At 32.3% G+C, this 26,011-nt stretch overlaps 2 protein-coding genes across 2 annotated transcripts; one reads left to right on the forward strand and one right to left on the reverse strand.

Annotated features, from left to right (window-relative positions):
* Positions 1–250: 250 nt before the first annotated feature.
* LOC139482257 (piggyBac transposable element-derived protein 5-like) lies at positions 251–907 on the reverse strand. The gene has a single exon (XM_071266045.1). The coding sequence runs from the start codon at positions 905–907 to the stop codon at positions 251–253; it is 657 nt and encodes a 218-aa protein (XP_071122146.1).
* A 15,492-nt stretch (positions 908–16,399) lies between these two features.
* LOC139488490 (DBH-like monooxygenase protein 1 homolog) lies at positions 16,400–25,089 on the forward strand. The gene is made up of 11 exons (XM_071274173.1): positions 16,400–16,776; positions 17,517–17,663; positions 18,174–18,347; positions 19,279–19,359; positions 20,754–20,930; positions 21,631–21,733; positions 22,210–22,376; positions 22,805–22,987; positions 23,851–23,910; positions 24,247–24,483; positions 24,829–25,089. Exons 1-11 carry the CDS (start codon positions 16,456–16,458, stop codon positions 24,910–24,912), a joined length of 1,734 nt encoding a protein of 577 aa, XP_071130274.1. The 5' UTR covers positions 16,400–16,455; the 3' UTR covers positions 24,913–25,089.
* Positions 25,090–26,011: the final 922 nt, after the last annotated feature.

Genomic DNA, 26,011 nt, shown 5'->3' on the forward strand with positions numbered 1-26,011 from the left:
TACCACACTACTACCGAGTTGTGTCTGCGGGGTTGCATTTTTGCCAGGATATATGTCAACGTATTGTATATAACTATTTTGTGAATCTGCCAAAACCCAAGCTTTTACACCCCATTTGTGTGGTTTTTTGGGGCATGTATTGCTTAAATTGTACTCTCCCTTTAAAGGGAATCATTGTTTCATCTACTGTTATGTTTCTGTTTGGAGTATTTTCCTGCTTAAATGCTGTGTTAAAATGAGTGGAGAGGTTTTACTTTATACAATGGGTCAAAATTTGGATCTCCAGCAGAGGTTGCTGTGTTGAATCAGAAAAATGGAGATATCTCATAATTTGAGTAAAGCGATCCCGGCTCATGGTTTTTGAATGTAATGGTGACTGAAGAAAACTGTCAGTGGACCAATACATCCTTATGGATGGTTTCCTGTCTATTCCCATTTCAAAACAAAGACCAAAGAAAGCATTCATCTCCTGTATTGTCGGTCTAACCCATGCCATTTTGTTTTCATCAGGTTTGTTCTCTTTTTGCAATTTACAAAATGATTTAGCATATGAATCAGTTTGCTGTATCAACATTTCCAACAAAACATAATCAAAAAACAGTGTGAAGAAGTCCAAAGGTGTTTTATCCTGATACATGATTCTTGTAGGGCCAGTTCTCCCAGTGGGGCTGAAAAGATGAGGCAACCCACGCTCAAAATAAAGAAAGTCATCATGCCAGCCATCAGTGTTTCCTGCATCACCAGCAGGTCCAGGTACATCTGTGTCAGATTCCTCATCACTTTCCAGACCATCGAAATTGTCACCAATTCCCTGAAGTAGCAGTTGTTGCTGAAATCTTGCTTCAGCTTCATCTAATTCTGCCCTGGAGAATCCTTCAAACTCGTCTGATTCAGAATCAGACGACATTTTTTTGGTGGGTGAAATACTACGAGGAGACGAGACTTACCTTCTATCACTTTATAAAGTAAAAATTATTCCACAAAGACGACTGAAGATACAATAAATTAACACATTTGTTTATTAAGTATCTACGAAAAATAATTTTAATCTTTATTTAAATCGAAACAAGTGAAAAAATGAACTAATTCCGGATAGTATAAGTTATGTCGCCGAGGTTCCGTCATGTTGTTATCATATTTTCCATAACAACATCAATTTCTGGCTTTCTATTTTTAGCGTTGGATTTATCACTCTTTAAATATAATCTGCAGATGACGACACCAACAAAAAAAATTAAAATGATCTTGAGAATCACAGGAATTTAATGACATATAACACGACACCGGAATCTTATTTATTCTTTAAATTGCAGTCGCTCAAAAACGCTATATAAAATTGTTATTTTGCGAGGACTACGAGCACCTGTCAGGACACCACGAGGCTCGATTCCGATTCTAAAACACTACACAAACGATTGAAAATTGACAATACTAACCTTCAATACTTTATGAAGTTCGTTGAGTAATGATTTTTGTTGTTTTTTATGCTTTCTTTGGGTAATTTACTAAAAAGTTGACTTGATCATTCTCGTCCGCCATGTTTGGTGTGGTCGTAATTTTTTTACCTTAGCTTCAAAACTTTACACTTATTAAAAAAAAAAAATTTATTTTAATTATTTTATTTCTTATAATGAAATATGTTTTTACTACAGTTTTAACCATTCTTCGTTCTGAGTCGTAAAAACATGCATATTACACTCTTGATTGTGATAGTTAAAAAAATAGAAATTTAAGGATACATTCTGCATCTACACGGGTGTGCTAAAGGATACATTCGGCATGCGCACGACGGTGCCAAAAGGATACATTCGACATGAAAGGGTTAACAAACGCTGCGTTGGCTTTGCAAGCGAGTTTGCAAGTCATTTCATGAACGCCATGAAAGGCTGTAGGTAACCAGGGATCAAAAACATAGGCATGGCCCAGAAAATACTTTTATACATACATAAATTTATTTGTCCTCTACTTTCAGTTTCTATTTCTAAACGCCAGTGTTTACAACTGACGTCATCGTCAGAGTTAACAACGGAATCATCATGAATTTGATTCCGGGAACACTTGATTTGGTATGATTAAATTATCGTATCATAAGAATGATTGCACCATTCCAAATGATTTTTTCCCGGAGAATAATCCTTTATCAGGCAGAGTTGGGGTAATTGTAATCGTTTATCAGCTGTATTTGATTACAATTGTTCAAGTAATCATTTTAATCATTAATCAGCTAAAATTCTTATTACATGAAATTTAATTTAATCAATTACTTTTCAAAATACCCTGTAATCCTGATTACATTCTGATTACAATGGAAAATAATCTAAAACTTGTTTATGGTCAATAAATGAACCTTTTTTGGTTATTTATATTTGACAAATATTTAACATGTATAAAATAGTTTTTTTTACTTGAAGCATGACTTCATGCAGGAACTTCTTAGGAAGAAAGATAAGAACTCTACTTTCCGCTACATAGATGATGTTCTTTCACTAAACAATTCAAAATTTGGTGACTATGTGGAACGCATCTATCCAATCGAACTAGAGATAAAGGATACTACTGATACAGTTAAGTCGGCTTCATATCTTGACTTACATCCAGAAATTGACAATGAGGGTCGGTTGAAAACAAAACTTTACGACAAAAGACATGATTTCAGCTTTCCAATTGTGAACTTTCCATTTCTAAGTAGCAACATTCCAGCAGCACCTGCATACGGGGTATATATCTCCCAATTGATACGATATTCCTGTGCTTGCATTTCCTATCATGATTTTCTTGATAGAGGTTTGCTGCTCACAAGGAAGCTATTAAACCAAGAGTTCCAAATGGTGAAGTTGAAATCATCCCTTCGTAAATTTTACGGACGCCATCACGAGTTGGTTGACCGTTATGGAATAACCGTTTCACAAATGATATCGGATATGTTCCTTACGTCGTAACTGCAATCCCCTTCCCTTTCATGAATATGACCTACCGAATTAGACTATTTACCGGATTTGTAATCACATAAGCAACACGACGGGTGCCACATGTGGAGCAGGATCTGCTTACCCTTCCGGAGCACCTGAGATCACCCCTAGTTTTTGGTGGGGTTCGTGTTGTTTATTATTTAGTTTTCTATGTTGTGTCGTGTGTACTATTGTTTTTCTGTTTGTATTTTTTATTTTTAGCCATGGCGTTGTCAGTTTGTTTTAGATTTAAGAGTTTGACTGTCCCTTTGGTATCTTTCGTCCCTCTTTTAGTTGATTTGTATACTTGGAACTTCAGTAAAAAATAAACTGTTACAGTATTGAAAAGTCATCATTAGCCTTAGTAAAATATATTGTACATTGTATTCACAATTTAAAGATGAAAAAATATATATATTTGGTAATAACTGACTGTTATATTCAAGTTATACTTTTCTTTAACCCTCGAATTGTAATCTTTTGTTAAAATTGATATTTTTGTCAAATTTCAATTGACTGGTAGGACACCAATTAAAATTTGTTTTTATTGCAATTACTAATTGTGTATAGCTGTAGGGAATATATATGATAAAAGATTAAACAGACATGTGAAAATTTATATAATTAGTACAAAATAAATTAAAAGTAAGAAAAAAAATAAACAAATTGTGGTATGTATTTAGACTGGGAAAATGCAATGATTCTTTTAGTACTTATCTTTTGTACTATTTGCGTAACATTTTTTTATTAAATCTTACATAGTTTTTATCTGGTAACTTTATTTTCATTCATATTTTAACTTTAAGAAACTGCACCTTGAATTAATACATTTAGTCAGGAAGAGGTCAGAAGACAAACACCAAATTCTTTGTAAACCTTTATCCTGATTATTCAATTGAAGTCCAAATATTTCAGAAATCAATGATGATAAAGTGTAATGGGCCATAACCAGTAACACAATGTTTATGTACATATGTTGTGATTTTTTGCGGTTTATTAAATAGATGAAGTTTGAAGTTATTATACATGTATTAAATAAAATTAATTCTTAACGCTATAGACATATTAAACATTTATTCATTCACATCATTCAAATGTTGTTGTTTTTCCTTCAAATTAATTTTAATCAGATGTAATCATGATTACTTTGCCAATGTAATCATTAATTTAATCAGATACTTTCAGAAATTATGTAATCATTAATTTAATTAAATCGTACAAATGACAAAGTAATTGTAATTTAATCAATTACATTGAAAGTAATCAGACCCATCTCTGTTATCGTTGTGATTCTTTATTTACACTCAGACACATAATATGTGTTACATGAGGACAAATTACAAATCAAATACAATAAATGACAGAATAGACAGGTAACTATTAACAAAAGTGTAATTTCTAAAGATAATAAAACTTGTAAGATACATGCATCTTTCTAAATGAAGGTAGATAGTTTCTTAATAAATATAGCTCGAGGGGTCAGGGTCGAGGCGAATCATATGAGGATGGGAGAGGGATTAACAGGCGCAACATCTGAGTTGCCAAAAAAAAAAGGGGTTGGGTGCAAAATATTAAGAGTTCAGCCAAAACCTCGGAAAGGGGTAGTGTCCACTTCACTTCATAAATAAATATGTGGCTTGATTAAATAGACTCTGATGCTTTTTAAACAATAAAAAAAATAGTTTTGCTTTACTTTTTATATTAAAAAAAAATCTACGAAAAGGAACAAAAGAAAAAACAAAGATTGGATGAACCAAAGATTTGTATAGTAAGATGAACAATAGTGAAAATAAAATAAAAACAAGAATGTGTCCATAGTTCACGGATGCCCCATCGGCACTATCATTTTCTATATTCAGTGAACCGTAAAAAAGGAGGGAAATCTCTTATTTGGCTTTAAATTGGAACGATCATATCGTAGGGAATACGTTTACTAAGTTTCAAGTTGATTGTTCTTTTTCCAAAAACCTAAACCTGAAGCGGGACAGACGGACAAACGAACGGACGGACGCACAGACCAAAAACATAATGCCCATAAATAGGGCATTATAAATAAATGAAAAAATAAGAATGACAAATAATAGTAAATGAAAGTAAATTACAAATTATTTTTTTCAGTTATTTTATCTGCAAATCTGTATACTGTTGATGTAGACATACATTTAAATAACCGTGAGGTGAAGAAGAAGAAACAATTAAGGATAAAAAATATTGATATGTGGTATGCTTTCCCATGAGCCAACTATTCAACAATTTCAAATGAAGTGGATGTAAGCAATTGTTGGAAACCGTACGCACTTCTACAATGAGAAAAACCTATATTATACAGTTGGCTTTAAAAGATCCCGACATGAAAAAATACAAAACAATTCAATTAAAAATCTAACGGCTTACTTTATAGCAAAAATGTTTATGAAAAACAAATATAAGCCAACAATCGCTTACCGCGCGCTGAACAATACTTGCTTCTGACTTGGTACATGCTCATAAACGATGTTGCAGGGTTTAATATGTTTCTGGAGCAATAATCCCGTCATTTATCTGCGAAATTGGGTGTAAGACAACATAATAAAAACTCATAAAATGATCCACTAGGTGCAGCTTGATACGACCGCAAAGTACAGCTCTTAAGAGTACTCGCAGTTAACTTACTGACAGCTAGTTCAAAGTCAAATAACAACTAATAAAAAATGTCATGAATCTAAGCCTAAATTGCATGGTTTGAATGTTTTCCCATTTGAATTTTTTTAATATCTGCTTTGAATAACAATAAAGTAAAATATTTTTTAAGATGGCTAAATATAAACAATATACGGAAGAGCATCTTGCCACAGCAATCAACAAAGTAAAGACAGGTTTAATTTCGAAATCTAAGGTTTCCAAACTATACAAAATACCAAGAAAAACATTTTCAGATTATATACTTGGAAAGAGTATAATTGAAAAACAAGAGGCTCTAAAGAACCTGTGTTGCTCACCTTGGTCTATGTGAATATTAAACAAAGGAAGCAGATGGATTCATGACAAAATTGTGTTTTGGTGATGGTAATGTGTTTGTACATCTTACTTTACTAAACAGTCTTGCTGCTTATAATTATCTCTATCTATAATGAACTTGGCCCAGAAGTTTCAGTGGAAAATGTTAATAAAAATTTACAAATTTTATGAAAATTGTTAAAATTGACTATAAAGGACAATAACTCCTTTCGGTCATGTTGACTTATTTGTAAATCTTACTTTGCTGAACATTATTGTTGTTTACAGTTTATCTCTATCTATAATAATATTCAAGATAATAACCAAAAACAGCAAAATTTCCTTAAAATTACCTATTCAGGGGCAGCAACCCAACAACGGGTTGTCCGATTCATCTGAAAATTTCTGCGCAGATAGATCTTGACCTGATAAACAATTTTACCTCCTGTCAGATTTGCTCTAAATGCTTTGGTTTTTGAGTTATAAGCCAAAAACTGCATTTTACCCCTATGTTCTATTTTTAGCCGTGGCGGCCATCTTGATTTGATGGCCGGGTCACTGGACACATTTATAAACTAGATACCCTAAGGATGATTGTGGCTAAGTTTGGATTAATTTGGGCAAGTAGTTTCAGAGGAGAAGATTTTTGTAAAAGATAACTAAGATTTACGAAAAATGGTTAAAAATTTACTATAAAGGGCAACAACTCCTCCATTTCGGTCACTTGGCTTATTTGTAAATCTTACTTTTCTGAACATTATTGCTGTTTACAGTTTATCCCTATCTATAATAATATTCAAGATAATAACCAAAAACAGCAAAATTTCCTTAAAATTATCAATTCAGGGGCAGCAACCAAACAACGGGTTGTCCGATTCATCTGAAAATTTCAGGGCAGATAGATCTTGACCTGATAAACAATTTTACCCCCTGTCAGATTTGATTTTTGAGTTATAAGCCTAAAACTGCATTTTACCCCTATGTTCTATTTTTAGCCATGGCGGCCATCGTGGTTGGTTGGCCGGGTCACCGGACACATTTTTTAAACTAGATACCCCAATGATGGTTGTTGCCAAGTTTGGTTTAATTTGGCCCGGTAGTTTCAGTGGAGAAGATTTTTGTAAAAGTTAACGACGACGGACGATGGACGACGACGGACGCAAAGAGATTGGAAAAGCTCACTTGGCCCTTTGGGCCAGGTGAGCTAAAAAGGTGGACAAAAATCTTATTAAACAAAATCGGATGATTCCTCCTTAGCAAATTATGTTAAATATATGAGTGAAAGAGGCTTTGGTCTGACCAGGAAGGTTTTGCAAACATTTGCACTGTCAGTTACGCAGAAATCTTGTTCCTCAGTACAAAAACCAACTTCTTAGAAATGGTGTCAAAAGTTTTTAAAGAAACACAAATTATCCTTAAGAACACCCAATTGTCTACAGAGATCTAGAGTTGCTGTATCATCCCAAGAAACTATAGATGACTACTTCAAGCTATTAGAATCTACTATCAACAAATTTAACCTACAAGACAAACCATCACAAGTATGGAATGCAGACGAGGCTCGGTTTGGCAAAGAAACAGACCAAACAAAGCAAAAAATAAGATCCCCCAACTGGTACAAAAAATCCATACAGACAGCAAATGACTTATTACGAGCACATAACTTTATAAGCATGTGCATCTGCTGCAGGTGGATTTATGCCAAATATGCTTATCTTCACTAAAAGTCTTCCAAGTGGACGTTACGCCTCTGAAATGCCAAAAGACTGGCTGTATGCCACAGCTGAAAATGGCTACATCACTAGAGATTTATTTGAAAAATGGTTTGCAAACCTGCTTATTATAGATCATCATTCCTCTCATTTATCAATTCCTGTCATTGATATGGCTATTGAACATATTGTAGAAGTTTTAGGATTGCCTCCGCATACCTCCTATTTCCTGCAGCCATTTGATCAAATTTTCCATCCGTTTAGAAGTGGGTACAGTGAGCTTGCCCTGAATATTGGACTTGTCAAAGCCGACATGTTAATAAAAAAAAACAAATTTGCAATTGTACCACAACAGGCACAAGATAAGTCTTGGTCACCGCATGTGATCAATAGTTATCAAAGGTACCAGGATTATAATTTAGTACGCCAGACGCGCGTTTCGTCTACATCAGACTCATCAGTGACGCTCATATCAAAATATTTATAAAGCCAAACAAGAACAAAGTTGAAGAGCATTGAGAATCCAAAATTCCAAAAATTGGTGCCAAATACGGCTAAGGTAATCTAGATCTATGTCTGGTATAAGAAAATCCTTAGTTTTTCGTAAAATTCAAAGTTTTGCAAACAGGAAATTTATAAAAATTACCACATTATTGATATTCATGTCAACACCGAAATCAAGCAAAGCTTCAGAAAGAAGCAATCAAAAAGAAAAGCGAAATCAACAAAAACTTCCACAGAAGTAAGAAAAATAAATAAAAAATCTAATCAATCTGTAGAAATTAGGCACCATGTAGATCCTCACATCATCGCAGTTACTGCTGAGGTACATGCAGATATAAAGACAACCGAGGAATCTGAAAGTTTAGAGCAAATTAAATTGTGTACGCCAAGAGTACGGAAAGCTAACAAAAAATTCAGAAAATAGAAGTGAGTTTATTAATAAATATTTAATTTTTAAATGGTACATCGGATGGAAATGGAAAAAGGGGGGTAGGGGGGCTTATGGTTATATTATATATATATACATGTTTGATATAAAAATAAGAAGATGTGATATGATTTGCAATGAGACACTATCAACAAGAGACGAATTAAAACAAGTTTTAAACAACTATAGGTCATCGTACGACATCAATGAGCACATCCCATACTGTACAGTCGTAGACTATTAACAGGTCCAACTTCAAACGTTGTGTAGTCCAGGCCCCCTTCTATCAAAAATCCTTGATCTGCATCTGGAGTACTCCTTTTGCTCAATTTGTTGACCGTCGAGTGATAGTGTCTGGGCCTTGAGTTATAAGAAACAATATGTATGGGTAACATTTTTGTCGTGTTTTCGACTTGTGTCGAAAAAGCGAGACATAGCGATCCTACATTCCGTGGGCGGTGGCAGCGTCCACAAATATTCACTCTGTGATTATTTTTAAGTACTAAAAATCCATTTTTTACGTATTTTATACTTATAAATGCATGGACTTGATTACAATCTGTGATTAACAGCAAAAGTGGGCGAGACACTGACATCCGCGGAACCCTTACTTATTTTTAAGGAGAGTAGACTTGTTAGTAGTTGTTAATGTCTGTGTCATTTTGGTCTTTTGTGGATAGTTGTCTCATTGGCAATCATACCACATCTTCTTTTTTTATATTGATATTGTTGGTGTTGGGTATATAACCTTTACAATCTATAAAATACATACGTTTTGTTTGATTTGTTATTTCAGAGTGCAGAAGACGACGAAGATGATGTGTGGGGTTTGTGTGACTCGCGGCAAAAAAACCAACAGATGAGCAGAATGGCATTTTATGGGTGGGATGTTACAGGGATGTCTGTCCACTTAGCTGGTATCACTATGAATGTCTTTCGCTAAATGATCACTAACGATAGTTTATTATTTTCGGAAGTCAAGTGGATGTGTCCTGTATATGTGGAAGAAAAATGATATTTCTTTACTTTACCATTTGTTCATACTGGCTCTTGAAATTAAATAATCAACACCAATTATAGACTGAACAGTTCTTCATTTTTTACATCGTAGAAAATGTCTTACTAAATAATATATTCTCTTGACTTCTTTCCCTTGTACTGCTTGCCGGTAATAATTTGATATGGCTCCATACTGACCAATGAACACTCACATGTCATCTGCATCATCACGGCGAAGAAAGAACAAGTTTTATACATATCAAAATAAGAAGATGTAGTATGATTGCCAATGAAACAACTAGTCTAATAGTTCAAGTGAAATGCATTGGAGGTAAGCAATTACAGACTGTCCTAAGTCAGGAATCTGATGTACAGTAGTTGTCGTTTGTTTATGTAATTTATACGTGTTTGTCGTTTCTCGTTTTTTATATAGATTAGACCGTTGGTTTTCCCATTTAAATGGTTTTACAAAATAGTAATTTTGGGGCCCTTTATAGCTTGTTGTTCGGTGTGAGCCAATGATCCGTGTTGAAGGCGGTGCATTGACCTATAATGAAAAGTAAAATCACAAAAATACTGAACTCAGAGGAAAATCAATTCGGAAAGTCCATAATCACATGGCAAAATCAAATAACAAAAAGCATCAAAAACGAATGGACAAGAACTGTCATATTCCTGACTTGGTACAGGCATTTTCAAATGTAGAAAATGGTGGATTGAACCTGGTTTTATAGCTAGCTAATAACTTGAGTGACCAAGACAAATCTAAGTAAACGAAGACAGCAACAAGGAACTTCAAATGACCACAGAATGAAGACACACAGAAAACTTAAAAAGTAAATGACCAAGCTGGACTCCTCCAAAAAACTTGAAATCGAGCACGTACCAGGCGCACCAGTTCAATAAGAATGTTTTTCCTGCTGTAATCAATGGGGAAAAAAACTCTTTTTCCTGTTTGCAACTATCACAATATGACGATCTGTACTGTTCTATACTGTCCTGTGTCTGATCTCCTTTCCATTTCATCGTCCTGAATATGCATGCAATATTTGTCACTTGACATAAACAACCATTCGACAATTAATCTTTTACACATTGCGGACCAGTTTCATGACTTTTCACAAGTTTCCAATTAACCTATATATAAGATATAAACTTAATATATTTTCTTATTAAAAAGTCGATCATAATTTCAATAATCACTCAATCAGCCGAAAAATCAGGATTAAAAAACGTTCTAATGCATGCGCAGCTCCTTACTGAGTAAATTTGAAAGTGACATGTTGCTACTCATTTCTCAATTTAAGAGGACGGAAGCATTCTAATCAAACCTATAGAAACCAAGTAGTATTTTTTTCACTATTCAGAACTATGAAAAGTGAGTAATTTAACTTGTGCTATAATAGCATATATACGAATATATACGAAAATATGGACTCTACCTTTTTATGTTTCTTTGATACATTTGACTTGGCTCTGTACTTGTACATCCTGTTAGTGTGCTTTTGTCAAACATTTAGGTATTCTTGTCTGTTAGTTTTACTGAAAGGGCTTTGTCTGTATACCTTTTTGTGTATCTTTGATACACATATGACATGGCTCTGTACTTCTACATCCCGTTATTGTGCTTTTGTAAAACATTTTTGTATTATTGTCTTGCATCTTTGATTTTTACTGATGTGCTCTGTCCATGCTCCTTTTTTTATGTTTCTTTGATACATATATGACGTGGCACTTAACTAACATCCATTTGTTTGTGCTTTGGTAAAATTGGTTGTTCTTGTCTTTATAATTTGCTGATACGCTTGTCTAAATGTCATGTTGTGTCACATATTTATTTGTATAATGATAATTCAAATTTTAATACACTGGGCTGCTAAAGCCCTATTTAGACATATAAAATCTTTGAATTGTTCACACACATTAAAACAATCTGTTTGTTTTGTTCACACATCGTTTTCAATTCAATGGAATTTGATGTAACTGATATATTTATAGATTATCGTTGATCATCTCAACGAGATTGTTTTAATGTGTGTGAACAATTCAAAGACTTTATATGTCTAAATAGGGCTTCAGCAGCCCAGTGTATTAAAATTTGAATTATCATTATACAAATGAATATGTGTCACAACAAGACATATAGACAAGCATATCAGCAAAATATAAAGACAAGAACAACCAATTTTACCAAATTGTGCCGTCCCGTCTCAAGCGAGAAAGGCCATCGAGTTGAGATGATCCATGATTATTTGTTTATCGCTATTTTACCTATGACGACGTTGTCAATTTCATGTCAATTTCGTTAGCAACGCCACGTGCCTGCTTAGTTTCTAGCGATAATTTTCCATCTCAAGCGAGTAGCATGATCATTGATTTTATTGATATCCATTTGACGCGTCTCGGTACTTGTACATCATGTCATTGTGTCGTGATTTTGTGAGCTTGTCATTCGTTTTTGCAAATGTGCATTGTCTATCTACCTTTTTGGTGTTCCTTTGATACAGATGACGTGGCTCTGTCGTTAATCGTCCCTGGCCATTATTGTACTTTTGTTAGACATCTTTGCTGAGGTGCAATATATATATATATTTTTAAAAAAAAAGGAGATGTAGTATGATTGCCATTGCGACAACTCTCCACAAGAGACCAACATGACAGAAAGTAACAACTATAGGTCACTGTACGGCCTTCAACAATGAGCAAAGATCATATTGCACAGTCAGCTATGAAAGGCTCTGAAATGACAATGTAAAACAATTCAAACGAGAAAACCAACGGCCTTGTCTATGTAACACATACACAATCGACAACCACTGAATTACAGGTACATACACACTTAATGTGGCGGGATCCTTACCACCCCATAAACCTTGGACAGTGGTATAACAGTACAACATAAAAACGAACTATATTTACCCTGTCATCTGTCTTTGATACATTAATGACGCGGCTCTGTACTTCTACATCCCGTTATTGTACTATGGAAAATTTGTGTAATCTTGTATGTAATGTTTGCTGATATGCTTGTCTATATGCCATTTTGTGCTTCTTTGATACATAGTTGTTTGTTTTATAATGATCAGGACTACAACACAATGTTGACTGTATATGTACAGTCTGGTTTTCACATATATATTTAAAAATACTGTTTGGTTTGCTCACACATCGTTGTCAATTTAATGGAAATTGATGCGACAGTCATGTTTGTATTTTATCGCTTGTATGATCATCGGAGATCTCCAGAGGTCAACTCGATAGTTAATTAGATGGCTTCAATACTTAAATATACACAAAAGTAAGCTATATAATATCGAGCCATGTCCTGTAAATTAATTATTTCAGACTTTTTTTATAATTTGGATAAATGTTTTACATGATTATAAACTAAATATTATAATTATAGTCAAATCAGTGAACAGAAAATTGACATCTAGTGCTCCTATAAAACTATACTTCATGCATGATCAAAATTACTTTTTTTTTCTTCTTTCGATTAACCGATATGTTATGTTATCTACAAATAATTTAATTTTGAATGTCACACGTCTTCTGGTTGGATGACGGTGTTTTGTCTATCGGCTCATAGACATTATTTTGGCATGTGACCGTAACGTCATAAAAGTTAAATCATACAAATACTGAACTCCGATGAAAATTCAAAACGGAGATTCGCTAACCAAATGGCAAAGAAAAATGATAAAACACATCAAACGAATAGACAACTGTCATATTCCTGACATTGTAAAGGCATTTTCAAATGTATAAAATGGTGGATTGAACCTTGTTTTAAAGCACTGAACCTCTAACTTGTGTAACAGTCGCACCAAATTCAATTATATTTTCAACGATGCGTGAACTAAACCGACATAATATAGGTAATATTGTCAAAATATGGGTACAGCAGTCATCATTATATCACAATCTCAAAACAAACAAAAAATTAACAAAGAATCACATAAACGATATTTTGATTTTCACCAACTTAATATGAAATTAGAATTAATATCTCTTTTCATGAGAAGTCAGCACTTCGGTGTTGACATGAATATCAATTATATGGTGATTTTTATAAATTTCCTATTTACAAAACTTAACATTTTCGAAATAATAAGGATTTTCCTATCCCAGGAATAGATTAGAGCGTCACTGATGTTTGGCGTGTTAAATTATAATCCTGGTACCTTTGATAACTATAATCAGTCTATTCGAAATCACATTTTAAAAAAATGTGGTACACACGTAAAAATAATCCACTACACAGGTAATTCAGTGTGTACCACAATGTGTATGTTATTTCTGCATAGACAGAAAAAAAAATTACAGTAATTTCTTAAATGTAATCCAAAAAGGTCTAAATCTGTACAATAAAGTTAGAAGATATTCAATTGATTTATTTTAACTTTGCTCATTCCTATCTATCACTTTAAAACTTTCTTTTTACATTGATTTTCGGCTAATTAGTAGAAAAAGTGTGAGATACTAAGAGTAAAAAGTAAAATCACAAAAATACTGAACTTAGAGGAAGATCAATTGGGAAAGTCCATAATCACATGGCAAAATCAAATAACAAAACGCATCAAAAGTAAACGAGTACTTTTGACAAAAGTTTATTATGTAAACTCTGAAATTCAGTGCTCATATGTTGGTTAAATGCATTTCAAAGTCTTAAAGTGTTGCTATAAATAGTGATCAAGAATAATGACTTTTAATTATTTATTGTTTTTGCTGACTCGTCATTATATTTTTTCTATTTACCTACAATATTACTCAAAAAGTTAATCTAAATAAAATGTACATATCTGTCTGTATCATGTGGTTTTTTTTAACTAATTTTAACTTGCTCCATGAAACCTGTTATATTAACAATAAATGCATAATGTCGTATTGGTGTTTTTTTAAATAGACTGAAATAGCATATTCCTTTCCCATTTTACAGAATTTGTAGTTACATTCTGGTGATATCACACGTTTCTTCACAAGTTTGGTCTTAATCAATGCAATTCATTAATGGCTAGCTGTCAGATAACTGCAAGTACTCTCAGATCTGTTCATTGTGCCTTTTTGTGTCGGGATGTATAAGTGCCGGGCCACGTTCACTTGTATTTTTGTCCATCTGATGAGTTAAGCCTTTTTCGACTGATTTTTATAGTTCGTTCTTATGTTGTACTGTTATACCACTGTCCAAGGTTAGGGGAGTTGGGATCCCGCTAACATGTTTAAGCCCGCCACATTATTTATGTATGTGCCTGTCCCAAGTCAGGAGCCTGTAATTCATTGGTTGTCGTTTGTTTATGTGTTACATATTTGTTTTTCGTTCATTTTTTTACATAAATAAGGCCGTTAGTTTTATCGTTTGAATTGTTTTACATTGTCCTATCGGGGCCTTTTTAGCTGACTTTACGGTATGGGCTTTGCTCATTGTTGAAGGCCGTACGGTGATCTATAGTTGTAATGTCTGGGTCATTTTGGTCTTTTGTGGATAGTTGTCTCATTTGCATTCATACCACATCTTCTTTTTTATATGTTCTTTGGTTTTCAATAATTATTGACACTTCAACTATTGTCTCTCACTAGTTGTCATTGATGGTATCAACAAGGTGATATGTGAATGACAAAACAAGGAACATACATTTTTTTTTAATTCGAGCGTCACTGATGAGTCTATTATAAACGAAACGCGCGTCTGGCGTATATACTAAATATAGTCCTGGTATCTATGATGAGTTTATTTTATATAGATTGCTGGAAAATTGAAGAATCTCAAAATATATCTACAAATACCTAAACCGTTCAAATTCAATTATCCAGTTCAGATATCATATATCTCTGCAAACCTCCCGTCTAAATGATTTTGGTTGGAGAAATATAATTGTTTATCGTTGTATGTAGTGGAAGTATCATTTTGTATATCATTAACTTATGATAGATCTGTATTTGGAACATGTGGTTAAATTAGTGGTTTGTTCTTTCATATTTATCTAAAAATAAGGAGATGTTGTAAGATTGAGTATTAAATTATAATCCTGGTATCTGTGATAACTGTTACCTTAGCATTAGTCAATTGTATTGATATTCCGGACTTTGCGGGTATCTAAGGACTAAGACAGGTTCAAAAAAGTAATTCTACATATGTTCGTCATGAGTTATGCTTTTGAAAGTGTCTTTAAGTATGTACTTAGGTGAGGTTTTGGAATAAGTGTCAAATGTTCGGACTGCTAAATGTTTTCCAAGGTAAGATATGTTGCCCTATAACACCTAATTATTTTTTAACATAAGACTTAATAGCTCATAAAAGGTCATTTGAGAAAATTAAAGCAGATTCTTGTTTTTCTTTCTTTTGATTTAGGACCCAAATAAAACCAATGAAAATTTAAGGTAAAAGTCAAAGCCAGTCTTTTCCCGCCATATTTTAAATCATGGAGCTCCATGAACTATCAATATTTTTAGCTTATTTTGATCCATTATTAATACTCTTTCAGCTTAAAGTATCCGTTTTGAATTCTTGATTTATTTAATTTTACCTAAGTTCACCTAAGTACATCCTAAAGTTAGGGTAAATCATAAAATGTATCGTAAGTAGATACACAACCTTAGATGTAAATCATTCACGCTCTCTCATCCCATTTACATGTAAAAGTATGTCTATCGTCGATATACCTATACATAATTATCTATATATCATGAAATGGCTAATTTTTATCTATTGGTTTATTTACAAATCTAAACATGGATTGACATACACAATTCGTGAATGATTACTTATTATTGACGGTAGCACTAATGAGATTTCAAGATAAAGTCAAGGAAGTCTCTAGGTCAAAAACTCTGTAAGAAAGATATGATAATTTAAAGTGTCATAAGGTTTGTATAAAGGTAAAACAGAACAATGGTCTGTCATTGGTTTCCGTTGATTTTTCTTTTGGGATTGTACCAGGCATATGAGTGCTCATACGCCATTGATTTAGTTCAAAAACTGAAACCTGTTCACAGTAAACCAGTGCCGACATCGGTGTTCCAACATGAAATTCAACTGGATCCTGATGGAAACTTTTGGCTATTTTGGAATGTCAGTGGTACCAATATTACGTTTGAAACTCATGTCAGAACCAGAGGATATGTAGGATTCGGACTGTCTCAAAATGGTAAAATGTTTCCATCTGATGTAATTGTAAGCTGGATTAACTCTGATGGCTCAGTATATTTCCGGGTATGCAAACTATTACCTTGAATATTATTATCACAAACTGAACATTTGTTAATCTTTTACTCCCGAAATTATCTGTTTTAACTTTTTTTCAAGCATACATTGATATTTTATGTAAATTTCTATCTGTCAATTTGGAATATCATTGAATTTGTGGATGATATATCCTGTCTTTGGAACGATTTAAAGCTTGACATATTGCTTACAGAATTGTCAATTGATGAAGACTAAGGTTGATCTCAAAATGTCGTTTGTTTGCCGTCGTGTTTTGTTTTTATTTTGCCATGGTGTTGTATCTTTGGCGTCCAGGAGTTTTATGATCTTTTTATTCATTTACTATGCTCTTCTGATTTGTGGTATCAATTTAAAGATTAGATGATTTCTTTTTAATTTCACCTGACTACATATTTTAAAAAGAGGAATGAAATTACTAGGAAAAGATGAGTTGCTTTCAACATTTATCATATGTAACATTGCTTCTAAAGTGTAGAACATTACAATGCCAAATTGACAACTTCTATTCAGTTTGAGTACACATACCATATTGGTTAATTGTTTAGAATGTTTTATGGCTTACTACAAATGCTAAGGTCCATATAAAATTATATTGTATGCATTTTTTTTTTATTTTTTTTTGTATACGAAAATGTAAGTTTGCTGAAATGTAAACGTCTGTTGTAAGTATCTATATTTAACCGATCATTTGTCAAAAACGACATTTGATATATTTGTTTGCAATGCAGGACTGCCATACTGTAGGAAATGTTGTTCCCAAGGTGGATTCTAATCAGAACTGGTACCTGATTAACGGATTTGAGAACGATTTCGGTACTGTTCTGACATTTTCTAGGAAATTGGATACTTGTGATGAGGATGACATAGTGATAAATGTAAGGCGTTGTAATATTTAAAAAAGTAATAAACTTTATTTTTTTTTATCACCAGCATTGTTTTTGTATTGACATACCATTACATTTTGTCTTCTTTCATAGTTGGGTCTATGTGTAATGGTTGATATTTTTATCAATGAGAACTGATAGATGCTTTTAAACTTCAGAAATGAATTGCCGTTGGGTCTAACTTTTTTTTTTAAATCGTACGAACAATAGTCTATTTATAAATGCCGTAGTTGAACCTTTCGATAGAGATCTATTTGTGCGAATTGTTTCCATTAGGAAGCCAATAAATTTCCTTTAATAGTGAAGAGTAAGCGTACATGGTAAAACATAACTTATCTTGCTAGCAATTTGCTTTGAATAATTTTTATATAACTTTCCGTATATGTATATGTACAAGCATCGGTTTATATATATATATATATATATATATCTAAAAGTGTATTCTCTCTTTTACTTTGTGTGTCATATTCAGCATAACATATCATTAGTATTTTTAATTAGGACGACACTATACGAACTATATATTCATACCACGAGGAAGATCCAATTTCTATGACGGAAATGCAATGGCATGGAGAAAAACGAGGCGCACAAAGTGTGATGTTTTTGTCCTCAAGCAAATCACTTGCCAGTATTCCAAATAACAGCATAACAGTTGATATTGTAACACCCCCGGTAAGTTTTATCTGTATAATACAATTACATATTTTATCATATTACACATTTTCCCCCTTAGATTAAATAGTATTCGGAGTCGACTTTAATACTAGAACTGCAGTGTAAGAGTAGGATCGACGTTTTCATCCTAGAAATACGTTGATATTTGTTTTAATTTTTTGTTATTGAAATGTTCGCTTAAAAAATATTTACATTTTATTGCCAATACTATTTACGTACAATTTTGATCGATTCAGAAAGTTCTTAAAACAAATTCTTTAAAGAAAATCAGCCAGTAATCCGATACTTAAACTGGTAAATGTCCTCGATGACGGTAATGTAGTGATTTAAAGATTCTATTTTATGACGTATTTTAAAGTAGCAGATGGAAAATTTATAAGTTTAAGTTTATCTTTTTGTATATATTTTGTAAAAGAGAGGGAAAATATACTATAGAATCATTCAAACTAATAAGTCGAAAATAAAACTCCATGGCAAAAAAAGAAAAAAGACACACAGAAAACAGCAGTATACCAAACTGAATTCTGCATTGTTTAGTGTATTTTTGGGTTACATTCTTAGGAAGTAAAAGTGGGCACTTTGGTAAGTATCGTGAATCAATAAAGGAAGTACAGCAATGATACCAAAAAAAGGGGGACATAAAGTCAAGTAAAAGTCTTAAAAAACTATTGTACCAAAAAGAAAATTTACGCAATATTAGAGGTAAAGCCAAACTTAAACAATCATCACCTCAGTTGCAAATTATAACATCTACCTTGGTACTTATGTCAGAATCAATATTGAAGAAGGTTTATATATAAAGACGTTTGTTGGATTCAGTAGACCGACTGTTATCAGGTTAGACTTTTTACGTAATGAAAATCCACCAGCATATTAATGGTTGTTTACAATCCATTCTAATAGTTTATCTGTTAGAGATTTATTTTAGTATTCTATACACCTCGCTGATACTCGCCACTGCTCGCTACATAAGATTCCACCACTTACAAAGAAGCATCATATGATAAGAGTAAGTACTTAAATGTTTTACTCTTAACTTCCAATATATATAATTAATATTCCATCAATATCTTGGTATTTGGATTTACACTGTAGAGTGTTGGTACGTTTATAAGATACCATAAGCCCGGGTTGATTTTTTTTATTTATAAGATAACTCTTCCAAATTATATCAGACGTTCTTTCAATGTGAAACAGTTGACGATTTATAAAACAGTGGCTGAACGTATATCAGTATATTAGTAAACATCGTAAATTTGGAAAACAACTCAAAACTATTTAACTTTACAACAAATCTATTTTAATGACATTACACAAAAAACATATAAACTGTCTCGGTGTTATGGTTTTTTACACTCCAACTATTGAAATATTCTTAATTTATTATTTGCATACCTTTGATAAATTCATTAGTGTGACTCATATTCAGATTTGACTGAAAAATTGTATACTAGATTAAAATGTACCATTAAAGGAAGATATGAATATGTTTGAAAATTGGTCGGACAATCCTTGGTAAATGTTCTGTCTAACCTATGTATAACAAATAGCTTCAACGTGGGAAAGATCGTCAGGTTATTCTTGATCCTTGATGATAAGCAAACTATATAAACTGTTTATTGACACAGTTTTGATTCTATAAATGTAATATATTTACTATTAATGTGAACTTTAAGGCTGCGTTTAAATTCTGAATTTAAGTCAATTTAAAATTTTAATGTAGTTACAATTTTGTTTGTACAAGCAAGATAAGACTTAAAATGTCAAAAGGTAACTATCGCTTATGGTGGATCACCGGTACAGATTACTACAGATGGAATTTTCTTATACTTTTTTCAAAATGACGATTTGACAATGGTTTTTTTACAAAATAAAATAATAAAAAGTATATGCCGATTATCAAGTAGGAAGTTTGCAAAGATTGTTCATGAAAATTCATTTATTTTGTGTGAACTAAAAAGAAATATATGAAATTTTGATAGACAATATGAGAAGATAAATTTCATTATATGCTTTATGAAAATAAAAAGTAAAAAAATGGTGTCACCGAACTGATTGTGATACCATTAACATATGAAATTTAATTTTCAATCCAGTGTTCGATTTTTGCTGTAAGAGTTACAACCCCCCCCCCTTTAAATGGCCAAGTTGAAAAGTTGGTGCTATAAAATATAAATAGTTAAATTTTGTTTAATTTTTTTTTTATTAGCCTTACACCACTTATCTTTTGATACACATCAACAGTTTTACACATAAATTGCAAATCGGTCTCAAAATATGCAGATTGAGACAAAGAACTAGGCCAATAGTGTACAGCTATTGTAAAATTCAAGATATCGGTAAACAGTGAAACTACCGTTAGGTGGAATTCTTAATGTTCCTATATATACTGTTTTATTTCAGTATGAACCACTAATACAAAAAGAAAGCCTTGCGTTTGTCCACCATATTGTAATAAGCAAATGTCCGGATACATCAGACGCAGATGTTGGCTCCACCTATGACTGTTTTTCAACATCAACACCAGACCGTTTTATGACATGTAGTGATCCCGTAGTAGCGTGGGCTGTAGGGGGTTTGGTAAGTGTTTTTTTTTACACATTAGAGAAATAAGAGTTAGAACTTTTGTTGAATAGTTGAATTAAAAACATATTAGAAACACTTGGAAGTTTATTGACGACATGCCAATTTTTTTTAAATGAATTATTGAAATTGTTGTAAGCACAAATTGTTTATTACATAAGTTATCTCGAAGACAACTCATGGTTTTCAACAATATACGGTTGACAACATACTATGACTATTTCTAGATAGCTTAGAACATAGAAAAGCGGAAAGGGGTAAAAATTAACAGAGACTATTTAAAGATTCCCAATCTGCACTGAATTCTCCAAAGGAAAATCATTTAGCTGTAACAAAAGAACATTACCGAGACTGCTTTTAAGCACTGAAGATATAGCATGGTAAAGCTATTTTTGTTAAGTTTTCAAGGTCTACATTTTACAGTAAAAGTTAAAATTAAATAAAGCAACGATAAAATGAATTACAAATCCACAAGTACTTACAAATGCATTTTTTGCAATTTTATACAGTGTAAAAGAATGCTTTTATTTTCTGAAAGCAGGCGCAAAGTTACTAACTTCATATGAAATCAAACTTTGATACATTCTATTTTATGGCATTGTTTATAAAATGTTACGGGTTTCGTGCATATCATTTCCGTACAATTTCAATTGATTTGATCAATTGAAAGTGCTTAAAATTTGGTCTTGTTTTATAGGCTTTTAACATGCCAAAACACGTTGGTTTTGCTTTTGGAGAAGCAGACAGTCCTAAATATGTGAAACTGGAAATACATTATAGCAACCCTTCGATGAAGTCTGGTAAGATTCATAGATAAGTCATAAGTTTGGTAAATTTTTGAAATTGTTGCAGCTATTAGTATGTCATTTTTAACATTGTAGCAGCTATCATAACGACAAGATCTATATAGTAGAGTGTTGAAAAAGCTGTCTTCTTTTTATTGCTTCAGATTAATTTGCCGTTTCAGAATTTTGGATTATAGGTACTTTCATTTTTCAATATCGACGTTGCGTCATAAGTTGAATTCCCATTGTTTTAAATGTTGTAAACTGATGACAACGATTTGTTGTACACCTTCGAATATATGAACCTTTTGATTCGGTCAATAAAAATGTACACACATGAAATGATGTGTTGTGATTTTTTCGATGTTTTTTCACTTCATGTATCTTGAAAGTTCTTTAACTCGGTATAATGTATGTACATGCCAGAATTTGTTTTTTGATTTCGTAGTAAGAATGTAGTTCTACCTCCTACATGATGATTTTTATTTCAGGCATTGTAGATCGTTCGGGTATAAGAATGTTTTTATCTCCTGATATTCGTCAATATGATGCTGCAGGTATGACGATAGGTGTTAATCCAAATCCGACACATATAATACCACCATATCAGAAGTCGTTCGTCTCAACTAGCTATTGTAATCCACAGTGTACAGAAAAGGTATACATTTATATTCTTATATATGACAAGACACAAAAATGAAATACTTTGTATAAAAAAAAATTATATACAGATGTTACTTTCTTCCAACGTTTATTGTTTTTTATTCAAGAATGTAAATTCTTGTATATTTTTGGATAAAAACTCAAAATTGCCAAATTCTGTCAAAACTGGCGATTTTGTGCTTTAGTATTTTCGGGCATTTGATCCCTTTGACCCTCTGTGCCCACAGAAATTAATTGACTTAGATAAATGAAATCGTCTTAATTGGGACTGAAGTGTTTGACAAAAGACACAAGAAAACAACTGCAGGTAACTTATTATTAGCGTTAACAGAGCGGTAGAATTCTGAATGATTTATTCACCAATCCTCAGATATTGTGTTCATCCAAGGTTAACATTAGTTTAGATAAAACTTTACCATTCAGGGTTTACCGGACACTGGAATATCTATTTTTGGTGCATTTCAACATGCTCATGTTCTGGGAAGAGCAATCAAAACGAGGCACATACGAAATGGTAAAGAGTTGCCTCCAATTGCTGAAGACAAAACGTACGATTTTAACTATCAGGACATCAGGACTTTAAAAGAAGAAAGGAAGATTAAACGTGTAGGTATTGTGTTAGCAACAAGATGGACAAATATTTTAAGTTTTTGAACTATTAAATAAGGCTGACCATTAGAAATGTATAACTGTTTTCATTTCAAAACTGTATTGATAAAAACAGAATAGATGTTTTTACGTTCAAACATTTGATATTTTCCAAAAAATCATGTAGTTAAAAAGAAAATGAAAAGTTTTAGAAATTGAGTGAATTGTTACGGATGATTAAAAAAACCTTTAAGTCGATATATACATTCGATTTAACTATAAATTAAGAAAACAGAGAATTCGGTAATAAAACCAAATTTTTTACTAGCAGTCCTCCTGTATTTCAGACTTGGTTAAGCGAAGCATCCGAAATGATTTGCGATGTATGTTTATTTCTGGAAATAATAATCTTCATAAACACTATTCGACAAGACCTTTGAAATGCAGTGTTCATTTATTGATTGATGCTTAACATCCAAAAGTAAATATAATGTGCATGCTCTTGACAACAACAAGATAAATGATTATAGGAGAAAAAAATGTGTGTATTAAGTTCACACATATTGCCATTTGGAGATATTTATATTACTAGAGGGTATTTTTATGCTTAGTTAAAATAAGGAAATAACTACTAGGTGGATTGAAAATGATACGTGTTTTATGAGAAAAACACTAGATTAACATTCGATTCGCTTGCTTAATATCAAAATATTACATTCAATGCTCTTGTAATAACTATGTATCAATTCAACTGTTTCGGCTCTTATGTGATTTTTGGATTTTAGATATTCGGTTTACAGCTTTCCTTACAAAAACAAATACAAAAAACGATTTGGCCTAATGAAATTTTATAAAGTGTTTTTTTAAATGTTTTTCCTTAGGGAGACAGTTTCATGGTTGAGTGTACTTATGATTCATCAAAGAAAAACGAATCGACAACGGTAAGTTAACATTGAAAGACTTGGTTTATCTTGTATGATTTTGTCAAAAACTATAAAAACGTGGTTTCATATACAAACACACTATAATGTATGATAGTTTATCTTCTTCTGGTACATATAGTTAATAAAAAAAAAGCATTGAACAAGAACCAATTGCATTATTAATTTGAACTCAACTATTTGTCCTATATAACAAGCTTAAGATAAGCACAATTGAAATTGGAAATGTGAACATAAAAAGATGATTAAATCGTAGGACAAACTATTTTGAGAATAATACAAATCAGCCCAAACAATATGAATTATACTTTAAACAGAGTTCAATTTATAATTTAGGGCGGAATGTCAACAGGAGAGGAGATGTGTATTTCTTACATATACTACTATCCGAGAACCAATATGTCATTCTGCCTGGCTTCACCATTGTATGATCAGATTTCTAAAGATTCAGAGAAAGCATTTGAACAGCTGAATGATTGGAACTGGAACGATAAACATATTCGACAACAATTTCAAGAACTAGTTAATAATTCTACATATAACACTATCTGCAATGGACCAATTAAACTTGAGGTTAGTCGATGTCCTATATACCTTTTATTTTCCTGCATCGCTCAATACGTTAGAACTTTACATAAAGCTCTTTAACAAATTTACCAAATTTTATTAGTACTAAAGGAAAAGATCTGAAAAAAATTATTAGTATGTTACTATACTTAATTACTAAATCTTAAACGAATGCCAAGAACAACAGTAGAAGAGCTTGTTTGTATACATTCCTTAGTCACATTTTAATTTGCTGTTTTTGAATTTTACTTGGAGTTCAGCAATTTTGTTATCCAACTATTTTGTTGTTGTAAATATAGACATATATATAATTAGTAATGATTTAAATAATTTGAAAAAACTTTATTTCAGAGTCAAAGCTATAAGACTGTTATACCTAAACCGGAATATCCCTACCATAAACCATCTCAGTCATGCAAGAACCATTTGGAATGAATTAGTCACGCACAGAAGAAGACTTCAGACAATTGATAGGCTTTGAATTTGTCTTTCATAACAGTGTATTACTTACATTTAATAAGTTCAATAATGTTCATTTAAATTAGTTTCTGTACCTGGTTGTTTCTTAAATTACTCAAAATATCCCCTCAAATAAATTATAGTTGTATTTTAGTTTTCGTTTTCCCAGATTGAAGTTGTCGAAGGATTTTTTTTTTAGTCATTTACTTCACTACAATCTGGACAATACGTATCTTTTGACTTTTTTATGTGTACATATTTGGCTTCCAACATTGTTTCTAACGTGGGGAATAAACAGTTATTCCAGGGTCATATGTACAGGGGACTACATGCTTTATTACTGGATTTTAATACAGTATCAAAGAACGTTCAAGTTATGAAAAAAGAATTGTAACTTAGTTTGCTATTGAATACCTTAATTTATATAGTAATAACCCTATTTATACATTTGAAATAAATCCTGTACATTCACTCATGTGATGTCATATATGCAGGCAATACATTGCCAGTGAATTTGAAACAAAACAATCCGACGAAACAATGAATCTCCTTGCAATTTACTTACATTAAATAAAACGTATTATCACTATTTTGTGCATTTTTCCTTTGATCTTTTTATGGGATAATTTTTCATATCATGCTACTCGCTTGAGATGGAAAACTATCGCTAGAAACTAAGGAGGCACGTGGCGTTCATACTGAAATTGACATGAAATTGACAACGTCGTCATAGGTAAAATAGCGATAAACAGATTATCATTTATCATCTCAACTCGGTTGCTTTTCTCGCTTTCGTCGTACCGGCTCAAGAGAAAAAATCAATATCGTTGAGAAGATCAACGATAATCTAAAATACAAAGATTGACTGATCCAGAATATGATATATTAAAACATATTCTATGTTGCACACATTATTTATATAATGTATTGTTTGGTCTCTAGCTGAATATTTATCGCCATTGATCAGATTTTGTGATTAGCTATTCTTTTAAGAATCTTATCTGAATTTTAAATCATGAAAGATAATTCATCTTCACGGATTTTTGTACCGTATTCCTCTGGATGTAAATTAATA

Source organism: Mytilus edulis, chromosome 1, assembly GCF_963676685.1.
Source record: "Mytilus edulis chromosome 1, xbMytEdul2.2, whole genome shotgun sequence".
In the NCBI taxonomy this organism is placed as follows: domain Eukaryota; kingdom Metazoa; phylum Mollusca; class Bivalvia; order Mytilida; family Mytilidae; genus Mytilus; species Mytilus edulis.

Coding starts and splice junctions, on each gene's coding strand:
- LOC139482257 (XM_071266045.1), bottom strand. CDS start 907: ATGTCGTCTGATTCTGAATCAGACGAGTTTGAAGGATTCTCCAGGGCA.
- LOC139488490 (XM_071274173.1), top strand. CDS start 16,456: ATGGTCTGTCATTGGTTTCCGTTGATTTTTCTTTTGGGATTGTACCAG. Junction 16,777..17,516: donor ATGGCTCAGTATATTTCCGG/GTATGCAAACTA, acceptor TTTGCAATGCAG/GACTGCCATACTGTAGGAAA. Junction 21,734..22,209: donor CAACCCTTCGATGAAGTCTG/GTAAGATTCATA, acceptor TTTTTATTTCAG/GCATTGTAGATCGTTCGGGT.